The following is a 20,617-nucleotide window of genomic DNA, read 5'->3' on the forward strand; positions in this document are numbered from 1 at the left end:
ATCAAGAGAACATAGATTTTAGCTAATAGTTACAATGTGAGTTTTTGATGTGTAGATTTTGATCACTGATAATTTAGAATTAAAACCTTTTTGTTGCTTTTTAAAATTATGGACAGAATGACTTAACCCAAGGGGAAGAGGACAAAGGGCATAATTTTCTGTTAATAAAAAATAAGCAACAGGATAGTAGAAAACATTGCTACATTGCTAGTAATAGAAAAATTTTATAATTCACTAAAATGTGAAGATTTTTCAGTTAAAACACAGAATTTAGTTACATCTTCAGTTATTTTGAAGAGCAGGTATAATCCAAGCAAAAGGTAAAGAGTATTTTCAGCTGGAAAAAATATTTTTACCGACACCCAAGGAAGGTCATTAGATCTGTTGTAGCAAGGCTGCAGAAACAGTAACATTGAGGACAGATTGGAGGAAGATATGTAAAAAATTTGTAATAGTTTGGGGCCTAGGTTTGGATAGCAGAGTATAAATATATAAAAGACAGGTAGGAGACAGAATTGATGACTGAATGAAGATGAGAAAAAGGAGTTGTCCAGGATGAATCTGGTTTTGGCTGGAACAACTAGATGACTGGTGATGCTGAGATAGGGAAATGAAGCTGGTCTGGTGGTAGAAGCGGAACATGAACTTAAGTTTCAACACAGTATATGTGATGTGCCTGTGGGACATGAAGGAAGAGGCAGTTGTGTAGATCAATCTAAAGTTTAAGTTTACTGAACCTGCAAATTTTGCCGGTCAAGAAATAGCGCCTATGTATATCCCACATATTCACTGTCTCATGTTATCTTGAGGGAAGGAAATAAGCAAGGTTGGGGAAAACAATAATCTTTACCTACAGCTGGCATGTTGATCTACAGCAAGTATTCTATGGCTCATCTTCCCATAGAGTAACTGGTATTATTGTCAGAAACATTCATTAAGCTAAATGGTCCACAGGACTTCATCAGTATAATTCTTGTGTGCGTATGTATGTTTTATGAAGCATAACAAAGATAATGTCTGTTGTAGAGTATCTTTTTATTTCCAGGCAAAAATTGTTGAATAAAGTAAAATAGACTGCATAACACAAATTAGCATTGCCTAATTCAGCAAAATTGGTCTAACTCAGCAAAAATACACTGTAATTTATTACAATGTATTATTATCTTCCTTTATGGTCTCAATTTGCAGGCATGAATAGCTAATTTTAAAAATAATCCAACTACTTTGTTTTAATAATATTTGACATAGAACTTACAACAAGAGAAAAAAGGTTACAACTTAAACAGAGATAATAAAACCAAGTCTGTCATTAAAAATATTTTTATGAATTAGTACTATTAAAAACATAGTATTTATTAAGTACTTACTCTGTACTTACAACTGTTCTAAGCATTTTAATATGTTATATCACTTAATGCTCATATGACAACCCTGTGAGGTATTATTATCTTCATCATCCCCATTTCAAGAGGGGAACTGAGGCACAAAGATATCAAGTAGTAAGGATTTGAACCTAGGCAGTCTCATGAGATATGTAAGACTTAAGTAGAAAGGTCAGAAAGTAAAAATGTGCTAGACTTTATATTTAACATACTCATAGACCTACAAATACTAGTTATTTAAGAATATCATTATAGTATCTAAATTAGTAATTGTGGATCTTTATCTTGGCAAATGTACAATGATTAAGACAATTTTTACAAATAAAGCAGAAATAAACCAAGGATGAGATGAGGAAAAGACTAACAGTCCTACCATATGTTTGGTTTAATGTTTACTTGTGCATAGAAACTGCTTATGAGCTGAGGCCCAAATGTGAGGTTTTTGGTATCACTATCTAATTTCTACTTTATTCCAAATTATCTTCCCAAGCAGGAGAGAATATACTTGTAATTGTCCTTATATATGTAAAAATGACCCATTAAAAGATACTGATGCCTAATTAACTTCAGAAGTTATTTACAAATTTCAATTTAATTTGTGAATTAGGCTTATAAGTATCCTTTTGGAAGTTTTAACTAGATAATCATCCAATTAGTTATTATCCAAGAGGTAATTATCCAATTACCTCTTTAGTTTTAGTGTCTGTCATGAATAAATTTTGATAATATATAAATACAGGTATGGCTCTTGAAATCTGAAGATAAATTCATTAATTGACTGAGAACAATTCTGTATTTATTTGTAATAGAAAGAAATAATCACAATTAATTATTCTTTCCAGATCTGCCTGGACAAAAAATCCATACATAAGCCAAATTCTCAGATTGGTCCTTGTTGTAAACTGATAATTGATCATTACATCTTGAACTTGAAAAATAAAAAGTATTAAATAAAACCAAAGGAAAATAAGTTTCTAAAATTAATGCAAATAGAAAGTGAATGTACCTGTTACATGTTGGCATGTTATGTACTTCAGGTAACCAAGTCAACTGCTCAACTACTTCCCCAAACTCCATAGATGCTGATGGATAGTATAATTCAAGATGCCCTGCTGAAGAGGATTGCTTTGGGAATTTGGTGAATTCTCTAATGTCTGGATTTCTAAAGTAAAAAACAAAGCCATTACCTAAGTTCAATGAGGCCACAACATTTTTAAAGTTCACATTATCTGCTATTTAAATGATATTTCCATGAATATAAAAATACAATTAAAAAAATTTTTTTTGGTGGAAGACAGATGTTGTTCAAAATTTCTTTCCTATTAAGCACTTGTTTCTGGTGGTGAAGAATGATTTGGTAAAGCAGTTAACAATACATTTTCCAAAGATACCAGAGGTTCTATATAGTACTGTAAAGCAGGACTGAAGCCTTTCTGCTGTAAATACTTGATTCGGCCTTGGTCAATCAGCAATTTACAAAGATGCCCTATTTTCTTCTTTTCTTCAACAGTAAGAAACCTAAATTGAATAAACACACATAACACATTATTAAAATTCTGTAAAACCTTATAAAAATTATTTTAGCTATTCCTATTTATTGACAAACTGATAAAATAATGCACAGTATGTTCTAGGTGCTATGTTCTATGCTTCAAAGATACGTTTTGTTAATGCCATAATAAAAGTGTGTGTATTTTAACTTATTCTAAAATTAGATGGTAAAATATATTTTCATGAATGAATCTTTGGCAATACTCATCTAAAAATAAAGTACAGCAATAATAACGTATTTCTGCCTTAGTGTGGTGCACTTCAAAGTAGCCACTCACCCAGGCAAACTCTCAGCGCTGTCATCAGTGATTCTGTATCCTCCATCATCATGCTCTTCACTGCCATCAATCTGTTCATCTCTTCTTTTTGTGGAAATATTTGAAGCTTCCAAAGTCGTTTTTCGCATCCCACAAGTCGCCCAACTACTCATTCGCTGGAAATAGTGGAAATCCACTGCTCCAAGGCCCAGAGCCCTGAAATATTCTTTGCCCACATAATGTCTCCAATCACACCTGTGGTGACAACAGAGTGCAATAACAATGCCAGCCACAGGGGTCCACTTCTCTGGGATATTTTTTTCATTTCCTTCCTTGGCCAAAGTGTTAATTTCTTTTTCTGTTTTATCATTCTTTATGCGTTTGGCTAAAGGTTCTTCATTTCTTTCCTCACAACTGGCAGCATAGGTTTCAACCAAACATCGTAATGCAAGATCTGCAAACACAATTATGTGGCCCCCCCAAACCACATCATCTTTAAAAATAAGTAATTTTTAAATTTATTAGGCAGTATGGTTTTTAAAAGCCCAACAACAAAAACCTACTTAGCTTTATACTTGTGTTAATATCAACTTTGTTCATATTTGCTCTTTTCTCATTACTGAATAATTTTCTCTAATGATTTATTCTGCATAAAGTCAACTTCCCCCATCCCCAAAAAACTATGTGAAGCTGAAGATCTAAAATTTGAAAAACTTTTAGTCCAACTACTCAAACTGGCTCTCATTTTTCTTACCCTTGTTGAGGAAATGACTTGCAAAGAAAAAATTTGTGTTTTCTACATATATATTCCAGGGAAGTTTTGAACTTAAAGAACCCAAAGAAATAGAGAAGAAAGTCATCAGCTAAGCATCTACTGAAGCTGATGTTCAGGGTCAGTCTTGAAATGTAAGATAGTCATAGCAAACAGTGAAGAGTTAAGAAGAGGGTCAGAATGTGGAAAGTAGGCCTCACCGGAGGCTCACAGTTTAATCTGCCAGAGTTACACAACAAAGCTGAACCCTGCACTGTTTGATTTCAAAGCCCATGTTCTGTCTACTTTATCATACTACATCTGATGGGTCCAAGCTTAAGACAACACATCTTAACATTTCTTTGTTTGTTTCCCCTACAATTTTGATAAATAATCATCTTCTAGTAGGAGAGTCCTTCCTAAGCAATTCTAAAAAAAATGAGTAGCTTCAGGAAAAGAACCATAATAGCTTCTGTAAATGACTGATGACTGATTTCCTTTTGGATGAAATATAACCCAAAGAACTTTAAGGTTTCCCCCCCACCCTTTTTTAACATCGCTCAGTCGTGTCTGACTCTTAGCGACCCCATGGTCTGTAGCCTACCAGGCTCCTCTCCTCTGTCCATGGGATTTTCCAGGCAAGAGTACTTGAGTGGGTTGCCATTTCCTTCTCCGGGGGATCTTCCCGACCCAGGGATTGAACCCGGGTCTCCTGCACTGCAGGCAGACACTTTACCATCTGAGCCACCAGGGAAGCCCTTATAATACAGCATTTACACATAAAACTCTTAATTCATCCTATGAAGTGGCCAAAATGAGCAACTAAATAGGAAAGCTCTAAAACTGGATATAATACAGGGTGAGTGCTACTAAGAAGATTAATGAATTACAAACAAGGATTTAAAACTACTGAAGAGACTCATTCATGCTAAAACTTAATGCATTCATCTCAACATTATTTGTATGTTTACATACCTGTTGCCACACCACACAGATGCTTTCCAATTCCTACAACAGGTAGTTTTTCTTTGCTTAGCAAAGGAATCTTGTCTGAAATGAAATAAGAACTAAGTTAGTTCTCTTGTGAGATAAAGCATTAAGTGGGCTTCCAAAGAGAACTAACTAGAATCTTTGAATTTTAGGGCCAAAAGAGGCACAAACAAAAAAATTCTCGCTTTATAGCTTAGAAATAAGGGGCTCAAAGATGTAGTGACTTGGTAAGTAACACAGATGACTACTGATATGGAGAGAATTAGTTAAAAAGTTTTTTGTTTTCTTTTTCTTCCCACCTCATCCCCAGTAGGGCCTTTCCTCCTAATTTAAAGCTTCTTGATTTTTTAGGCCAGTGCTATTCCATACTGACTCAGGACTTTACCCTGTTGATACCTTATTTAGCTAAATATTATTACCCATTGATAAAAGGACTCAAAAATTTCCCTAACAGGTTTATTTTTCATAACTAATATATATGACAAATACACATGAATAATACAACCAACATTTTACATTACACAATATCATATACTCAGTATTATCATCAAGCTAAAAATATAGCTTTTATTGTATCTTGAATAAGATATAATCTTATGTAAGAATAAGACATTATTTTAGCTTTTCACACTGTTCTGAATAAAATAGTCATAACAGTGGTATAAAAGTAAAAAAAAAAAACATCTACAAGGTAATGTAGCAAAATGCAGAACATCACAGTTATGGCTTCCGTTTCCAACACCCCCACCCCCCCACCATCCAATTCATTTTCCTTTTTCTAAGTTTCTGAAATGAAAAGTATGTTTCTCCCTACAAATTCAGCTATAGCACCCAGCACAGTTATTTGTCCAATGGAGGTCCTTAGTAAATATTTCAAATTTTCTGTTGCTTGCTTTCAGATGGTATCACATGCTAGAAGAAACTGCTAACAAGTAGAACAGTTTGTCCATGAAAAGTGATTAAAGAAACTTATATATCAGAGTGAAGAGAAAGGTTGTCTAAGCAAGCCCTTATGGAACTGGGGGCATCAGGAATTTTGGAAGAAGAGCTGAGACAGTTATGTTATGAATAATAGTACACTGGCAGAAAGTCTATTTAAGAAGTAGTCAGATCTGCATCTCATAGCCACTTGATGATTACCTCTTTACCAACTGGTGGAAAACTAGATAATTCTCTGAAGCAATTAAGACAGGAGGTCACTGGACTGAAGGACGGTAAGTGGAAAGCTGTGTGTGTGTGTGTGTGTGTTAGTCGCTCAGTCATGTCTGACTCTATGACCCCATGGATTACAGCTTGACAAGTTCATCTGTCCATGGAATTCTCCAGGCAAGAATACTGGAGTGAGTTGCCATTCCCTACTCCAGGGGATCTTCCCAACCCAGGGATCGAACCTGGGCCTCCTGCATTGCAGGCAGATTCTTTACTGTCTGAGCCATGACGGAAGCCCGAAGTGGGAAGTTGATGTGTGGTAAAATAGCAGGATTAAGTGAGTATGCATATGGATAAAGCTCTTACTCCTCACTGGGTCCTACAACATTAGTAACTAGACTCTCACCCTCAAGGCAGGTGATCAAAAAAGTGTTATTTGGGGAACCTGACCAGCCCAAGAGGAAAGATCATGTTTTAGACAAGTTACTTCAACTGGAGATTGAAGCCAACAATTCCACTTGAAGACTCAAGAGTTCATAGTCCCTCAATCCTCACTATGAACACACCATCAAAAAGCACAGATGTTTGAGCAGAGCCTCTAAGTTGAAACAGACCAAAACAAATGGAAAAGGGCAACTGAGTGCATATAGACTCTAAAGGGAGAATACTTCTTTAAAAATGTATTGTTAATATCCTCACAAAGATATTGCAATTATGAAAAAAAGAACAATTAAAATAACAAAGATAAATTCAGAGAAAAAGATCTTAGAAATTAAAACTATGATAGAAGAAATTAAGTTGAAGAAATTTGCAAAAGTATATAAAAAAAAGATAAAAGATATAGAACAGAGAAGTAAAGTCAAGAAAAGTAGAGAACTATTCCAGGAGGTCTAATAACTAAATCATAAAAGTTCTCCCATTAAGGGAGAAAAGAAAAATTGAAGCAGAGAAAGTTAAGAAAGAAAGAATGCAAAGAAATTACCCAGAATGCAAGAAAATTTCCCAGAAAGCTGAGAATACTGGAATCTCTAAATCAGGATTTCTCACCCTTGGCATTATTAACTTTTGGCTCCAATAATTCATTGTTGTGGAGAACTGTACTGTACCTTATAGGATATTTAGCAGGGCTCAGGTCTGTATCCATTTAGCTAGCAACATGTCTACTTTTTTGACAACAAAAAATATCTCAGACATTGTCAGTTCTCCCTGAGGGCCAAAACTGTCTTTAGCTGAGAACCGCTGCTATAAACAGAAGAGCACATCAAGTGCCCAGCACAACAGATACACTATGACACAGCAAGACACATCACTGTGAAAAGGTAGAACTCTGAGGACAAAGGAAAGAGCCTATACATTTCTAGAAAATAAAAAAGGAGATGATAGACAAGGGATCAGGACTCAGAACAGCGCTGAACTTTTGAACGACAACACTAATGGAGTAATAGTTTCAAAATTCTTTGAAAGTGAAAGTCACTCAGTCGTGTCCAACTCTGTGAACCCATGGACTATACAGTCCATGGAATTCTCCAGGCCAGCAATAATGGAGGAGGTAACCTTTCCCTTCTCCAGGGGATGTTTCCAACCCAGGGATCAAACCCAGGTTTCTTCCATTGCAGGCAGATTCTTTACCAGCTGAGCCACAAGGGAAACCCCAGAAACAGAAAACACTCAGCCAAATCAAGTGTAAGGGTAAAGTTAAAGATATTTTCAGACAATGCAAGGCATCAAATTTCTCTCTAATGCAAGTGTTTCTCAGGAAGCTACAGAGGAGGTCTTTGCCCAAGAAGAGTAAATTAACAGAGGAAGATGTGGGATAAAATGTAGATAAATAGGGAATTCCTTGGAGGTCAAGTGGTTAGGACTTCGCACTTTCAATGCTGAGGGTTCAATCCCTGGTTGGGGAACTAAGATCACAAAAGCTGCCCAGGATGGCCAAAAGAGAAAAAAAAAATGTGGAAAAATAAATTTCAACCTACAAGAGTGAAGGGAATCCCCGGGATGAGAATGAAAAGTTTTAAGGTTGACAGTTGTGCCCCAGGAACAGAAGACAGCACGCCCAGTCTAGACTGGAACAGGTCTGAAGGATCCAGAAGAGACTTTTTCAGGAAGATGGCAACTAACAGAATACTTGATAAATGTATTAGAACAATTTAAGACAATTAAAGTGCAATTTTTAAAGCTATACCTCTTTAAAAAAATTTAAGTATAGCAGATTTACAATGATGTGTTAATTTCTACTGTACAGCAAAGTGTCAGCTATATAAACATATATATATATTCTTCTTCATATTCTTTTCCAATATGGTTTGTCAGGGGACACTGAATATAGTTCCATGTGCTATATATAGGACCTTAAATACATTTTTAGAAGACCAAGTAAAAAAAATTATAAATTATCTACTAATTAATGAACAAATTTTATTTACTATATGGGCCAATGGTGGGTTGCATTACAGGGCTGAATTAAAATTAGCAGAAGAGGTTGCTGGCATATGAATGTATTATTTTCATTCTAAAAAAGGTATAAAAAGGGCATTAAAAAGTATGATTCATGGGTATGTGTGTGTGTGTATGAAATAAGTTCCATAGAGATAGGTTATTTTCTTTGGTACAATTTAAAATTGTGGGAGTATCTTTCACAAATTAGTTAGGCAGAGAACTAGCTCATTTCCGTAACAGTTTTGTTAAAGTCATGTTAACAATGGGCAGAAGGCTAATGTATGGCATGAACCAACTCAGTAATTAAACAGCACAAATAAGCAAGATAAGGGCATATTATCAATATTTTTAAACTATTCTCTAGTATGACATTTCATGTCTAGCTGATCCTGAAAAACAATTTCTTAGAGTTGTCAACCCTCATCCCATTTAAATGTATCTAAATGTTAGATATAAAATTCTATATTAAAAATGGATTAATCTTTGTTTTTCCTGAAGCACTGTTCTGCCTGATTGGACTTCTAAGCAACCCTCAAGAGTTTGAAAGTTCTTTGATTTATGGAAGAGCAACTGAAAGTTATGCAACTTACTCAAACACAGATGTTGAATATCAATTTGAAGTCTTTCAAACACTGAATTTTTCTTTCTGTGTTTGCCATCTACCTGTACAAATAGAACATTATTAAAACAATGGGTTTCATGTAAGGGAAAAAAAGCTTTATGAAAATAAAAAGATTTCTATTTATTTTCAAAAGTCAGAGCTAACAATTTTCCATTTTATTTTTTAGTATTTAAAAAGTAGAATTGTTAATTGTATATTCTGTGACAGAAAATAGCAAGTCCATGGGATTCTCCAGGCCAGAATACTGTAGTGGGTAGCCTTTCCCTTCTCCAAGGGATCCTCCTAACCCAGGGATCGAACCCAGGTCTCCTGCGTTGCAGGTTATTCTTTACCAACGGAGCCACCAGAGAAGCCCAAGAATACTGGAGTGGGTATGCTATCCCTTCTCCAGCGGATCTTCCCAACCCAGGAATTGAACAGGGGTCTCCTGCATTGCAGGTGAATTCTTTACCAGCTGAGCTACCAGGGAAGCCCTCACATTTTTATAAGCCTTGAATATTTCATAAATTATAATGTACACATTATTTCCTTTAATTCTAAAAATCCCCAATTCACTGATGAAGGCATTAATGTTCATAGATGTTAACTGACTTACCTAAGATTATTTGCCAGTTCCTTTATCAGGCCCTAATACACTATTTGTGGCTTGCTTCTTTTCTTACTCTCCCCGAAAGATCACAACCATTCTCATCTATATCCATATACCTATGATTGATAAATCTACACTGTGGCCCAGACCGTTCTCATGAGCATACACAAATCCAATTGTCAAACAGAAAGTTCTACTTCAACAGCAAACTCACCCAAAACTGAACTCAATATTTCTCCCTCTGAACTATTCCTCCCCTTTATCCTGGCACATTCCCTGTCTGAGGGAAGAACACCACTTAGTCATTTAAGGCACAAAAGGTCACCTGAATTAACTCCTCCCTCTTACTTAATAAAGTCTCATGGCTCCCACTATCATTACATTTCTCATACTCTTTCCCTCCTCTCTGTCTCACTGCAACATCCTTAGCTCTGGCTCATTTCTTACCTGAATCATAGGATAGCATCTTATTATTAATCTCCCTAGTTCAAGTTTCATTCTCTTCTGATACAGCTTTAATGGTACTGCTAAGATGATCTTTTAAAACTCTATTTACTTCACCAATCCTTATATACTCCTTAAATCTCTTCTTTGCTGCTTCCTTCTCAGGAAACCTGAGGAAACTCTATTTACTTCACCAATCTCTATATACTCCTTAAATCTCTTCTTTGCTGCTTCCTTCTCAGGAAACCTGAGGTTTCACCTTCTGGTAAAACTCTTGCCATCATCTGGTACTTATCACTTAGCGTACTAAACCAATACGCTTATAAAACTGTCCCATTAGATGTAAGCTTCTTGAAGACAAGAATTAAATCGTTTCCACTGTATCCCCAGCATGTAACAGGATAAAGTCAAACTCCTTCCACAGCATAAAATATGACCCCTTCCAGAGTCCGTCCCACCTCTCCCATCTCACTGTTGAACTCTACTTCACACCATGTACTTCCATCACATAGAAATGTTTCTGTACTCCCCTGTCCTTTCATGCATTTGGCTACACTGGTCTTACTCCCTAGAATGCTTCTCAAACCCCGTATCTAGCAAATACTCACTTTTCAAGACACACCTCAAACATCACTTTTTCACATTTATCATCCTTTCCCTGCAGTAAAACTTGCCACTCCCTCCTTTGAACCCACACTGTATTCTGTGCAGCATCTTTTTTTTTCTTCATATTTTAACAACTTTTAAAAAATAATCATTTATCTATTTGCCTCTTCTTTCTAAATATAAGTGGGCTTCCTTTGTGGCTCAGCTTGTAGACTCTGCCTGCAATGCAGGAGACCTGGGTTTGATTCCTGGGTTGGGAAGATCCCCTGGAGAAGGAAAAGGCTACTCACTCCAGTATTCTGGCCTAGAGAATTCCATGGACTGTATAGTCCATGGGGTCGCAAAGAGTCAAACACGACTGAGCGACTTTCACTTTTACTCTAAACATAATAGAACATAGGGACTCTTGTATTATTTGACTGTATCTACTCAATATTTGTCATGGTTCTGGTGGTATGCTCAATAAATGTTTACTGAACAAACAGTAAGTTTCAGAGGTAGGTTAAGGACTCAAGACTTTTAACTGCTAGCTTGAGCTTGGCTCTTTCCACATTATCTCCTTATCTTTATTATTTTAAGAACTCAGAAATTTAAATTAAAAAATTACCTTTAAGTCACCAATATAATTAGAATAAAAAACTACAGTCAAATAAACACAAAAAACTCATTTTCTTTTAGAGGCTTCTTTTTTTAAGTGCAAACAAAATCTGGCTACAAATATACCACAATGTGAATTTCACTTACCTTGAATCTTGTGGTCACCTTTTCTACTAGGATGAAGTGAACTTTTTCAGCATCTTTTAAGGCAATATCAACCCAATGAGATAATTTTCCCTTTCCTGCTCCAAATTCAACAAAGCATCTTCTTGGACCAAGTAACTTTAAATTTTCAATGTTACCTAAAATAGAAGCCTGCAAACTTCACAAGATTATTTTATAAACTAGAACAAAAACATCTGGCTCAAATGGAAAAACAGCAAGACAATTTCTATACAGGGCCCCATGTTCACAATGGTAATTTTTGTTTAGCTTTAAAGTTTTTTTCCTGCTTTTAAGTACTTAACATGCAGTACTCAGAACCCTATCCATGCCAAGGACTTTCTATATATGTTTGAACAACATTGTTTAAAATGGATATTCTGTACCATGAAAGATAATCTAAACAAAATTTCATTAATACTATATTTAGAAAAAATAGAATGTTAGCTTCTGACAAATGAACAAAAAGGCCATTTTTAGTAGAGTTACTATGGCTTAAACATACCTGCTGTTTCAGATGTTTGGCTGCAGAATCACCATTTTTAGGGTCATTAAGGGCATCATGCAATGCTGGATGGGACATAATTTGATCTTTAAGTGTGCAGTTCAAACCTGTGCCAAATAAAAGCACACAAGCCTAAACAACCAAGTGTGAAACTGTAGGGTTCTAAGCAATGGTAGTAATATTAAACCACAGAGGAATTTCCCTTCTCCAGGGGATCTTCCCAACCCAGGGATCGAATCTGGGTCTCCTGCATTGCAGGCAGACTCTTGACCGTCTGAGCTACCATGGAAGTTCAACTCATATACCACCTCATTATTCTAATAAAATTTAACTTGTAAATTTAGGCAGACTTACCTTCACATGCTTTCCTCAACTTCTTAATTAAGTTTTCCAGCTGCTCTTCAGAGAGAGACGAAATTGGAACCTATATACAAAAATGGGACATGAGCTGGTCTGGGAACTGATAACATTGATTCTATAAGAAAACGCATTTTACGTCAAAATAGTTAAATTATTTCAAAAATTGGAACAAAAATTGTAAGCTTATTTACAGTGTGGAGATGCTCTAGAACACCTCATAAAATTAAAAAGTCAAGTACTTACTAATTGATCTGGTATTTCGGTTTCATCTTTTAAACCTGCATTAATATCTTGAATAAAGAAGTCCTTAACAAAAACAAAATGATAACAAAAGTTATTAATGTGAAGAGTCCACAAAAATTAAGGTGAAAAACTGATTCATCCCTTCTAATACTCTGCACCTGCCACCTTCTCTTTCTTCATTTATTCATGAAAAAATTATTCATATATAATTACTGAGTGACTAGTCTGGTCCTTAACTTGCTTTAGTTGCTGAGGATTCACCAGAGTGAACAGAACAGACAAAAACCTCTGTGTTGCTGGATCTTACATTCTAGTGAGGTGGATATCTGAATAAACATTTATAGTCTAAAAGAAATTCATTAGTAATTTCTAGTAACATTTTTACCTATCTCTAGCATAGACTGAGATGTTACTTTTGCTAATTGTTAGAGCAAAAACAAAGGCCCAACTACAAATGACTGTTTAGGATGACCACAAACAGATATGAAAAAATATTACAATGATTTAGGTTTGATTTCTTCTATTTTAAAATACTAATTAAAACAGAATATAGAAATGTCCTGTGATACTATGTTGTGTAAATTAACATAGTGAGATATTTCTAGTCCATTTTCAGAGACAGAAAGACTCTACGTAAGGATCTAGTTCAACATGTTCAATAATGAAAATGTTCTATATCTGCCCTAGCTAACATGGTAGCTACAGCCTTGAAATACGGCTAGTGTGACTGAGGAATCGGACTTTCATTTGGCTTAATTTTAATTAACTCAAATTTAAATAGTTTCACATGGCTAGTGGCTACATATTAGACCATGTAGACATAAATGAATGAAATAGTGTAATTTTTTTACAAATTCTCTTTTGAAAGTGAAAACAACTCCTGAGACATTATCTACAGTAATTTAGTTATGCATTAGACATTGGACATTAATGCACAGGCTTTAATTATACAAATGGCAGAAAAGTAATGTGCGGATTGTGGGTTGCTACTTTTACTTATATGGGTAATAATAGAAACTAGTGATTAAGTGGAACATGTTAGAAAGTGGGTATTAGAATGTTTTGTTGGATAACTGACAAAACTATAACAGAAAATTATTAATAGCTACAACTATTAGTAAAGCAAAACCTGGGTTTCATGTTATACATAGTGTACTAGACAAAAACTGTTCTGCATTTCTTTTCTCTATCTCGTCATCCCATTGCTTTTCTCCCTTTCCTTTTCACTGTGTCCCCAGCATGCAATGAAATCTGTGCATGAGTATTCCATTTTTTGGGGGGCCCAGTGCCACTCAGCCTGCGGGATCTTAGTTCCCAGGGACGGAACCTAGTTCTTCAGCAGTGAAATCACGGAGTCGCAATCACTGGATCATCAGGAAATTCACAGGGGTATTCCAGTTTTAATAAATTCACGTTTTCTCTCAAACTGTTCTCAGAACACATATTCAATCTGCTTGCTTTAACTAAAGCCTAATTCATAGGGTCGCAAAGAATCGGACACGACTGAGCAACTGAACTGAACAGTTAGGTAAGGAAGAGAACCTCCATGCCTGTGAAAGTGAAAATGTTAGTTGCTCAGTTGTGTCCGACTCTTTGCAACCCCATGGAATGTAGCCTGCCAGAATCTGTCCATTGAATTCTCCAGGATAGAATGCTGGAGTGGGTAGCCATTCCCTTCTCCAGGCGATCTTCCCAATCTAGGGACTGAACCCGGGTTCCTTCGTAGCTCAGATGGTAAAGAATCTGCCTGTAATGCAGAAGACCTAGGTTCAATCCCTGGGTTGGGAAGATCGCTTGGAGAAGGAAATGGCAACCCACTCAAGTATGCTTGCCTGGAGAATTCCAAGGACAGAGGAGCCTGATGGCTACATGTAGTCCATGGGGTAGCAAAGAGTCAGGCACTACTGAGTGGCTAGCACTAATACTCCTGCATTGCAGGCAGGTTCTAAAGAACCTGTCTGAGCCACCAGGGAAGCCAGATAATCTCCATGCATACTTGAAAGAAAAGGCAACATTCTTTTTACTGAGAGGCGAACCAGGGATAGTCATCACTTTTCTACTACACATCTTAATGTAAAAATTTTTTCTTTTTAAACTAAACATATGCCATCTGGCCTACTGGTTCTCAATTAGGAGGCATTTGGAAATGTATGGGGATAACTGATTGTCAAAATGACAGTGGTGCTGGGACTTCCCTGGTAGTCCAGTGGTTGAGAATCTGTCTGCCAATGCAGGAGACAGATTTGATCCCTGATCCAGGAAGATTATCATCCAGGCACAGTTATGTGCCATAACTACTGGACCTGTGCTCTAGAGCCTGGGAGCAGCAACTATTGAAGCCTGCGCACCGTAAAGCCCGTGCTCTGCAACAAGAGAAGCCACCGCAATGAGAAGCTGGCATACCGCAACTGGAGAGCAGGGTCTGCTCTCCACAATTAGAAAAAACCCCCACACAGCAATGAAGACCCAGCAAAGCCAAAAAAGAAAAAAAAATAGAATTATATATTTAAAAAAAAGACTTAGTTCAAGTGTTTCTCTGGAAAGTATTTCTTGATCCCTTAGATTTAATTTTAATTCAAGTATGTGCTCTTATCACATGTACACTTAGTTCTTTCATTGAACTTAAAAGTTCACTGAAGACTGGGATCATATTTTATTGAAATAAACTTGTATGCTAATGTGCTAAGCTGCTTCAGTTGTGTCTGACTCTTTTTTACCCTATGGACTGTAGCCCCCCAGGCTCCTCTGTCCATGGGATTCTCCAGGCAAGAATGCTGGAGTGGGCTGCCATGCCCTCCTTCAGGGGATCTTCCCGACCCAGGGAATGAACCTGTGTCTCTCAGGTCTCCTGCACTGGCAGGTGGTTTCTTTACCACTAGCGCTGGCACTAAGTAAGTATTTTTGAATAGATAAACTGTGGAATTACTCTCTGAATACTATTTTTGTTGCAAAAACATCTGTTACCTGAATTAGGACTCTTAGTGGATTCACAGTCTAATGTCCTACATACACTCAGATGTATTTACCGTATTTCGGTCTCCTGAAGCAAGAGCTTTGTTAAAAGTTCATATTTGTAATCTACTAAGTATATATAAATATTACATAGCATCTATTTTACCATTCGATTTTACTGACCAAACACTTACAGGTTTCGGTTTCTCTCTTGAGTTACACTTTTTCAAATGCTTTGCTAGTTGATCTTCATATACTGTGCTAAATTTAAAGAAAAAATTATTTAAAATAAGACTGTGATAATCACTGTTTCTAGCACAGAAAAACCCTTCTCCAACCCATACTTACTGTTTTGGATCTAAAGGACACAGAATTCTTTTTCGAGCATTTTCTTCCTAAAAACAACAACCAAAAAAGAATATATTTATTCTAACAATATATCAAGTTTATTGCTTACAGATACTAGATATAACTTCAGTATAATGATAAGCTTATGCTATCCCAAAACAAGACTAAGGAAACCTTAAAGGCACATTAACAAAACACTCCCAAAATCAGATCATCGAGTTTAAAACACAAATCTCTAGTGTAATGAGATATCACCTCATACCTGTCATACTGGCTATCATTAAAAAGAACATGAATAACAAATACTGACAGTCATGTGGAAAAAAGGAAATCCTCATTCACTGTTGGTAGGAATGTAAACTGGTACAGTCACTGTGGAAAACAGTAAGGAGGGTTCTCAAAAAACAAAAAATACAACTACTATATGACCCAGCAATTCGATTTCTGGGTATATATCCATAAAAACACTAATTCAAAAAGGTATGTGTACCCCAATGTTCACAGTAGCATTATTTATAGATTGCTAAGATATAGAAGCAACATAAATATTCATCAACAGATGAATGGATTAAGATGATGTGGTACACACACACACACACACACACACACACACACACACCCCTATGGAATACTATTCAGCCTTTAAAAAGGCTGGAATTCTGCAATTTCCAACAAAATGGACAGACTTGGAGGATATGGTCAGAGAAATAAGTCAGACAGGGAAAGACAAATACTGTATGATATCACTTATATGTAGACTCTAAAAAAACGATGCTCCTAGCAAAAATAAGAAAAAAAGCAACAGACTCACAAATAAATATACAGAACAAACTAGTGAAGAGAGGAAAGGGGAGAGGAGCATTATAGGGGCAGAGGATTAAGAGGTACAAACTATTATGTATAAAATAAACTACAAAGATATATTGTACAACACATGGAATATAGCCAGTATTTTATAACCACTATAAATGGAGTATAACCTTTAAAATTGTGAATCACTGTATTGTACATCTGTACCCTGGTGGCTCAGATGGTAAAATGTCTGCCTACAATGTAGGACACCCAGGTTTGATCCCTGTGTCGGGAAGTTTCTCTGAAGAAGGAAATGGCAACCCACTCCAGTACTCTTGCCTGGAAAATCCCATGGACTGAGGAGCCTGGTAGGCTACAGTCCATGGGGTTGCAAAAAGTCAGACACGACTGAGCGACTAAACTTTCACTTTCACATCATCTATGCTTCAATTAAAAATAACCTCTCGTGTAGCTGGTTTAGGTATATATGACCAAATACTGCTTTGGATGACATTGATCTACAGCTTCCAACAGGTTATAGAGAAAGTCTACATATGTAATTTTCAATTTATGACAGCACTGACTACACACACACTATTATTCTAGGGACCACTAAGGAAAAAAAATGCTGCCGGTTTAAATTATGACATAGTGTTGATATTGAGAAATATTCTGATTTTAGAGATATTAAAATGTGTGGGGGGGAAAAGTGTATCGCAGACACAACTAAAGACAGATATTCCTCAACTTATGATGGAATTACATCCTGATAAACCCATCATTAAGTTGACATGTTCTCAGTCAAAAATGCGCATAATACACCTAACCTACCGAGCGTTATAACATATCCTAGTCTATCTCAAATGTGATCAGAACACTTAACAAAAGTCTACAGTTGGGCAAAATCATCTAAAAGCCTATTTCTTAATAAAGTGTTGAATATCTTATGTATTCATATCTTATCTTATATGTATTTTATTGACTACTGTACTGAAAGTGAAAAACAGAGGGTTGTATGGGTACAGAATGATAGTTAGCATATTAGTTGTTTACCCTTGTGATAGTGTGGCTGACGTGGAGCCCTGACTCCTGACACTGCCCAGTACTGCATATCACTAGCCCCAGAAAAGATGAAAAATTAAAAATTCAAAGTATGCTCTCTACTGAACGCCCACTGCTTTTGCAGTATCATAAAGCCAAAAAATCGTAAGTTGAACCACAGTCAGTTGGGGACGTCTATACGGTCTTTTAACCACTTGATACGTGATCATACTCTACTGGCTTTGCAGCTTTTGGTACAGAATAATAACATCCTATTCATTTCTAAGTTACATTGATTTAACTACAAGTACTCAAAAAAATAATGGAGTTAATAATTAATAGTGTTGGCAAGTCTGTATAGTCTAACAGTTAAAAACCAAAGGTCAGTCAGCCTGCTTAGATTCCTAATTTTTCTCAGTTTCTAACTATCAGCTCCTAACTCTACGATCTGAAGTCTTCCTGCCTCATCTGAAAGCTAAGAATAAGGTATCTTACCTCTCAAGGGTTGTAAAAATTGAGCTAATAGGTTTCAAAAGAAATGTTAACACAGTGCTGTTCATACAGCAAATGCTGTGTTCATTACTAGTATTAACAATTTCTTTTTCAGTTTATTTCAGTTCTGTTCTGCCTCCCAGTGTATCCACAAAACTATGTTCACTGAATATCATGACCAAGTTAAGAGACTTTTCAATATCTTTTGAAGATATAGCACATATTCTTCCCTATTTGCTGGCTTTAAAGTCTAAACTCCATGAAGAAGACTCTATGTTAACTTCCCAAACTCTAATGATAAGTAGGGGAAGAAAGTACTTTTAGAATTTGTTTGTTAGAAACAAGGCTTTTCAACCTTGGCACTACTGATATTTGGGGCTGGATAGTTCTTTTTTGTGGGGGCTGTTCTGCCCACTGTAGCATGTTTAGCAGCATCTCTGGCCTCTAGCCACTAGACACAAGAAACAACCTTCAGCTGTGATGACCAGAATGTCTTCAAACATTGTCTGGGGAGGCTAAATCACCCCCATATTAGAAACACTGGATAAAAATAAGTACAAGTTGTCTCAGCCACATGACACTTAAGAAAAAAGAGATGGAAACAATATACTCAATCATAACAAAAATTAAAGATTCAGTCGAAGTGTTAGTTGCTCAGTGTGTCCCACTGTGTAACCCACCAGGCTCCTCTGTCCATGGAATTTTTCAGGCAAGAATACTAGAGTGGATGGCCATGCCTTTCTCCAAGGGAACTTTCCAACCCATGGACTGAAGCTGGGTCTCCCGCATTGCAAGCAAACTCTACTGTCTCAACCACCAGGCAAGCCCAGGATAACCCAAATTGAAAACCAAACCATAGTCATCGAAAGTGTTTCCACTTGGTGCTTTTCAGTTTTTTTTTCAAGAGATTAATAACATGATGTCGTTTCTCTCCAGGAATATGGATTACCCTGTAAGGATCTAGTCATACTCTACTACTGTTTCCATCTGCTGTCATCTTCTGGACGTCTGGTTAAGGTGAAATACCAGGCCTTATAAGAGGGAGAACAAAATCCTCCTGCAATCATAAAATTAATTTTTCAGTCAGGGGATGTTTGCTGGTCCTCTCAAAATACAACAGAAAGTGTACTTCAGAGAGTTCCTGTAAGTCACAGGTCACAGTCACAGGTCAAAAGAAGAATAAGCTTGTTTCAGTACACTTCATTCCAGCCAAATATAAGTTGAATCAAAACATGAATTAGAGCTATAGCTATGAGGGATCAGTAGCAGATGAAGGGGTTCTACCGTGGCATCTGTAGTGGATATTGCCTAGGATAAACCATCTAACAAACAAAAATAATGTAAATAATACTGGATATTCCCAAGGCAGGAAATCAAATGCTTTTCTCTATAGCTTAATCTTTCTAAAACCTATGAAACATGCTCTTTTTCTATAAGCATTATGCTGATCTTTTAAAATGCCCTGTCATATATACCCTAAATACACAAACATAAAAATATATGCTGCTTGACAATACAATCATATGTACAATCGAGCAAAACTGTACACTTTCTGTTCTCAATTTTAAAAGAATTCATTCTTACGTGTTTTTTAAATCTTTCCTTCCCCTTTTCAGCAAAGTAGTTACTAGTTGCTTTCAAAAGATTGTACGTCTAAATAAAAAATTTTGAGAAGTTTCTCTCAACCGCATTCACAAGACGTGATTATCGTTCACGAAACCATGAAAACACAATTACTGAAACCTTGGATTCTTTCTTTGATCACTCTTCTTTCTAAACCACCATTTCCCATCAGGAAGGCGGAGAGTGGGCCGAGCGCAAGAAGCGGCAGTCTGCAGTAAAACTAAAATCTAGCATTACCATGAGCTGGTATCATGATAAACGGGTCACTGCTGGCGCTTTACTTAAATAAAAGAAAACACTGCACTTCACTACGGCTCATCATCTCTCCCTAGGGAGGCCAGTACTGCGTTTATCACAGGAAAAGCTGCCAAATCCAGGGGACTGAAGCAGAAATCTGTCAGAGGGGAGGTGCCGGACCAGGAAACTTATTTCCGACCCTCGAGAGGGTAAGGCGATACCAGACCTCCGAGGCTCCAGCGTGTTCACCACAGAACCTTTTTCCGGCTGCCACCACCATCCTGCAGAACCGCTTCTTCTTTTCCACAAAATAACCGCATCGCCCTTCTTCTGGAAAGGCAGTTCCATGCGGCGTCAGCGCAGAGGCCGCCATAATTCAGGGCTCACTCCGGGTGGCAAGCATTGATCGGCTGAAGAGACGAAAAGTTCTCAGATTCACGCTGGTCCCCTTCGCGTAACAAATACGGCTGCGTCAAGTCCCGCCA

At 36.7% G+C, this 20,617-nt stretch overlaps 2 protein-coding genes across 7 annotated transcripts in view; one reads left to right on the forward strand and one right to left on the reverse strand.

Annotated features, from left to right (window-relative positions):
- LRRC39 (leucine rich repeat containing 39) overlaps positions 1 to 2,570 on the forward strand; it is a 17,452-nt gene extending 14,882 nt beyond the window's left edge. The window contains exon 8 of the mRNA XM_068964016.1: positions 2,420 to 2,570. Coding sequence (XP_068820117.1) covers positions 2,420 to 2,475 — 56 coding nt within the window. The 3' untranslated portion in view covers positions 2,476 to 2,570. The remainder of the gene's footprint in view (positions 1 to 2,419) is intronic.
- TRMT13 (tRNA methyltransferase 13 homolog) lies at positions 1,133 to 20,505 on the reverse strand. Of its 6 annotated transcripts, none has more exons than XM_068964010.1 (11): positions 20,359 to 20,505; positions 15,948 to 15,994; positions 15,794 to 15,860; positions 12,648 to 12,710; positions 12,399 to 12,468; positions 12,045 to 12,109; positions 11,525 to 11,692; positions 9,110 to 9,182; positions 4,917 to 4,991; positions 3,212 to 3,644; positions 1,133 to 2,900 (listed from the first exon to the last, which is right to left on the reverse strand). In XM_068964010.1, exons 1-11 carry the CDS (start codon positions 20,503 to 20,505, stop codon positions 2,705 to 2,707), a joined length of 1,404 nt encoding a protein of 467 aa, XP_068820111.1. In that variant the 3' UTR covers positions 1,133 to 2,704. The 6 variants fall into 6 exon arrangements, with proteins under 6 accessions (XP_068820111.1, XP_068820110.1, XP_068820112.1 ...); XM_068964009.1 differs by having other exon boundaries at positions 12,045 to 12,151; XM_068964015.1 differs by lacking the exon at positions 3,212 to 3,644 and having other exon boundaries at positions 2,760 to 2,900.
- Positions 20,506 to 20,617: the final 112 nt, after the last annotated feature.

This window comes from Capricornis sumatraensis, chromosome 2 (genome assembly GCF_032405125.1).
Source record: "Capricornis sumatraensis isolate serow.1 chromosome 2, serow.2, whole genome shotgun sequence".
NCBI lineage: Eukaryota > Metazoa > Chordata > Mammalia > Artiodactyla > Bovidae > Capricornis > Capricornis sumatraensis.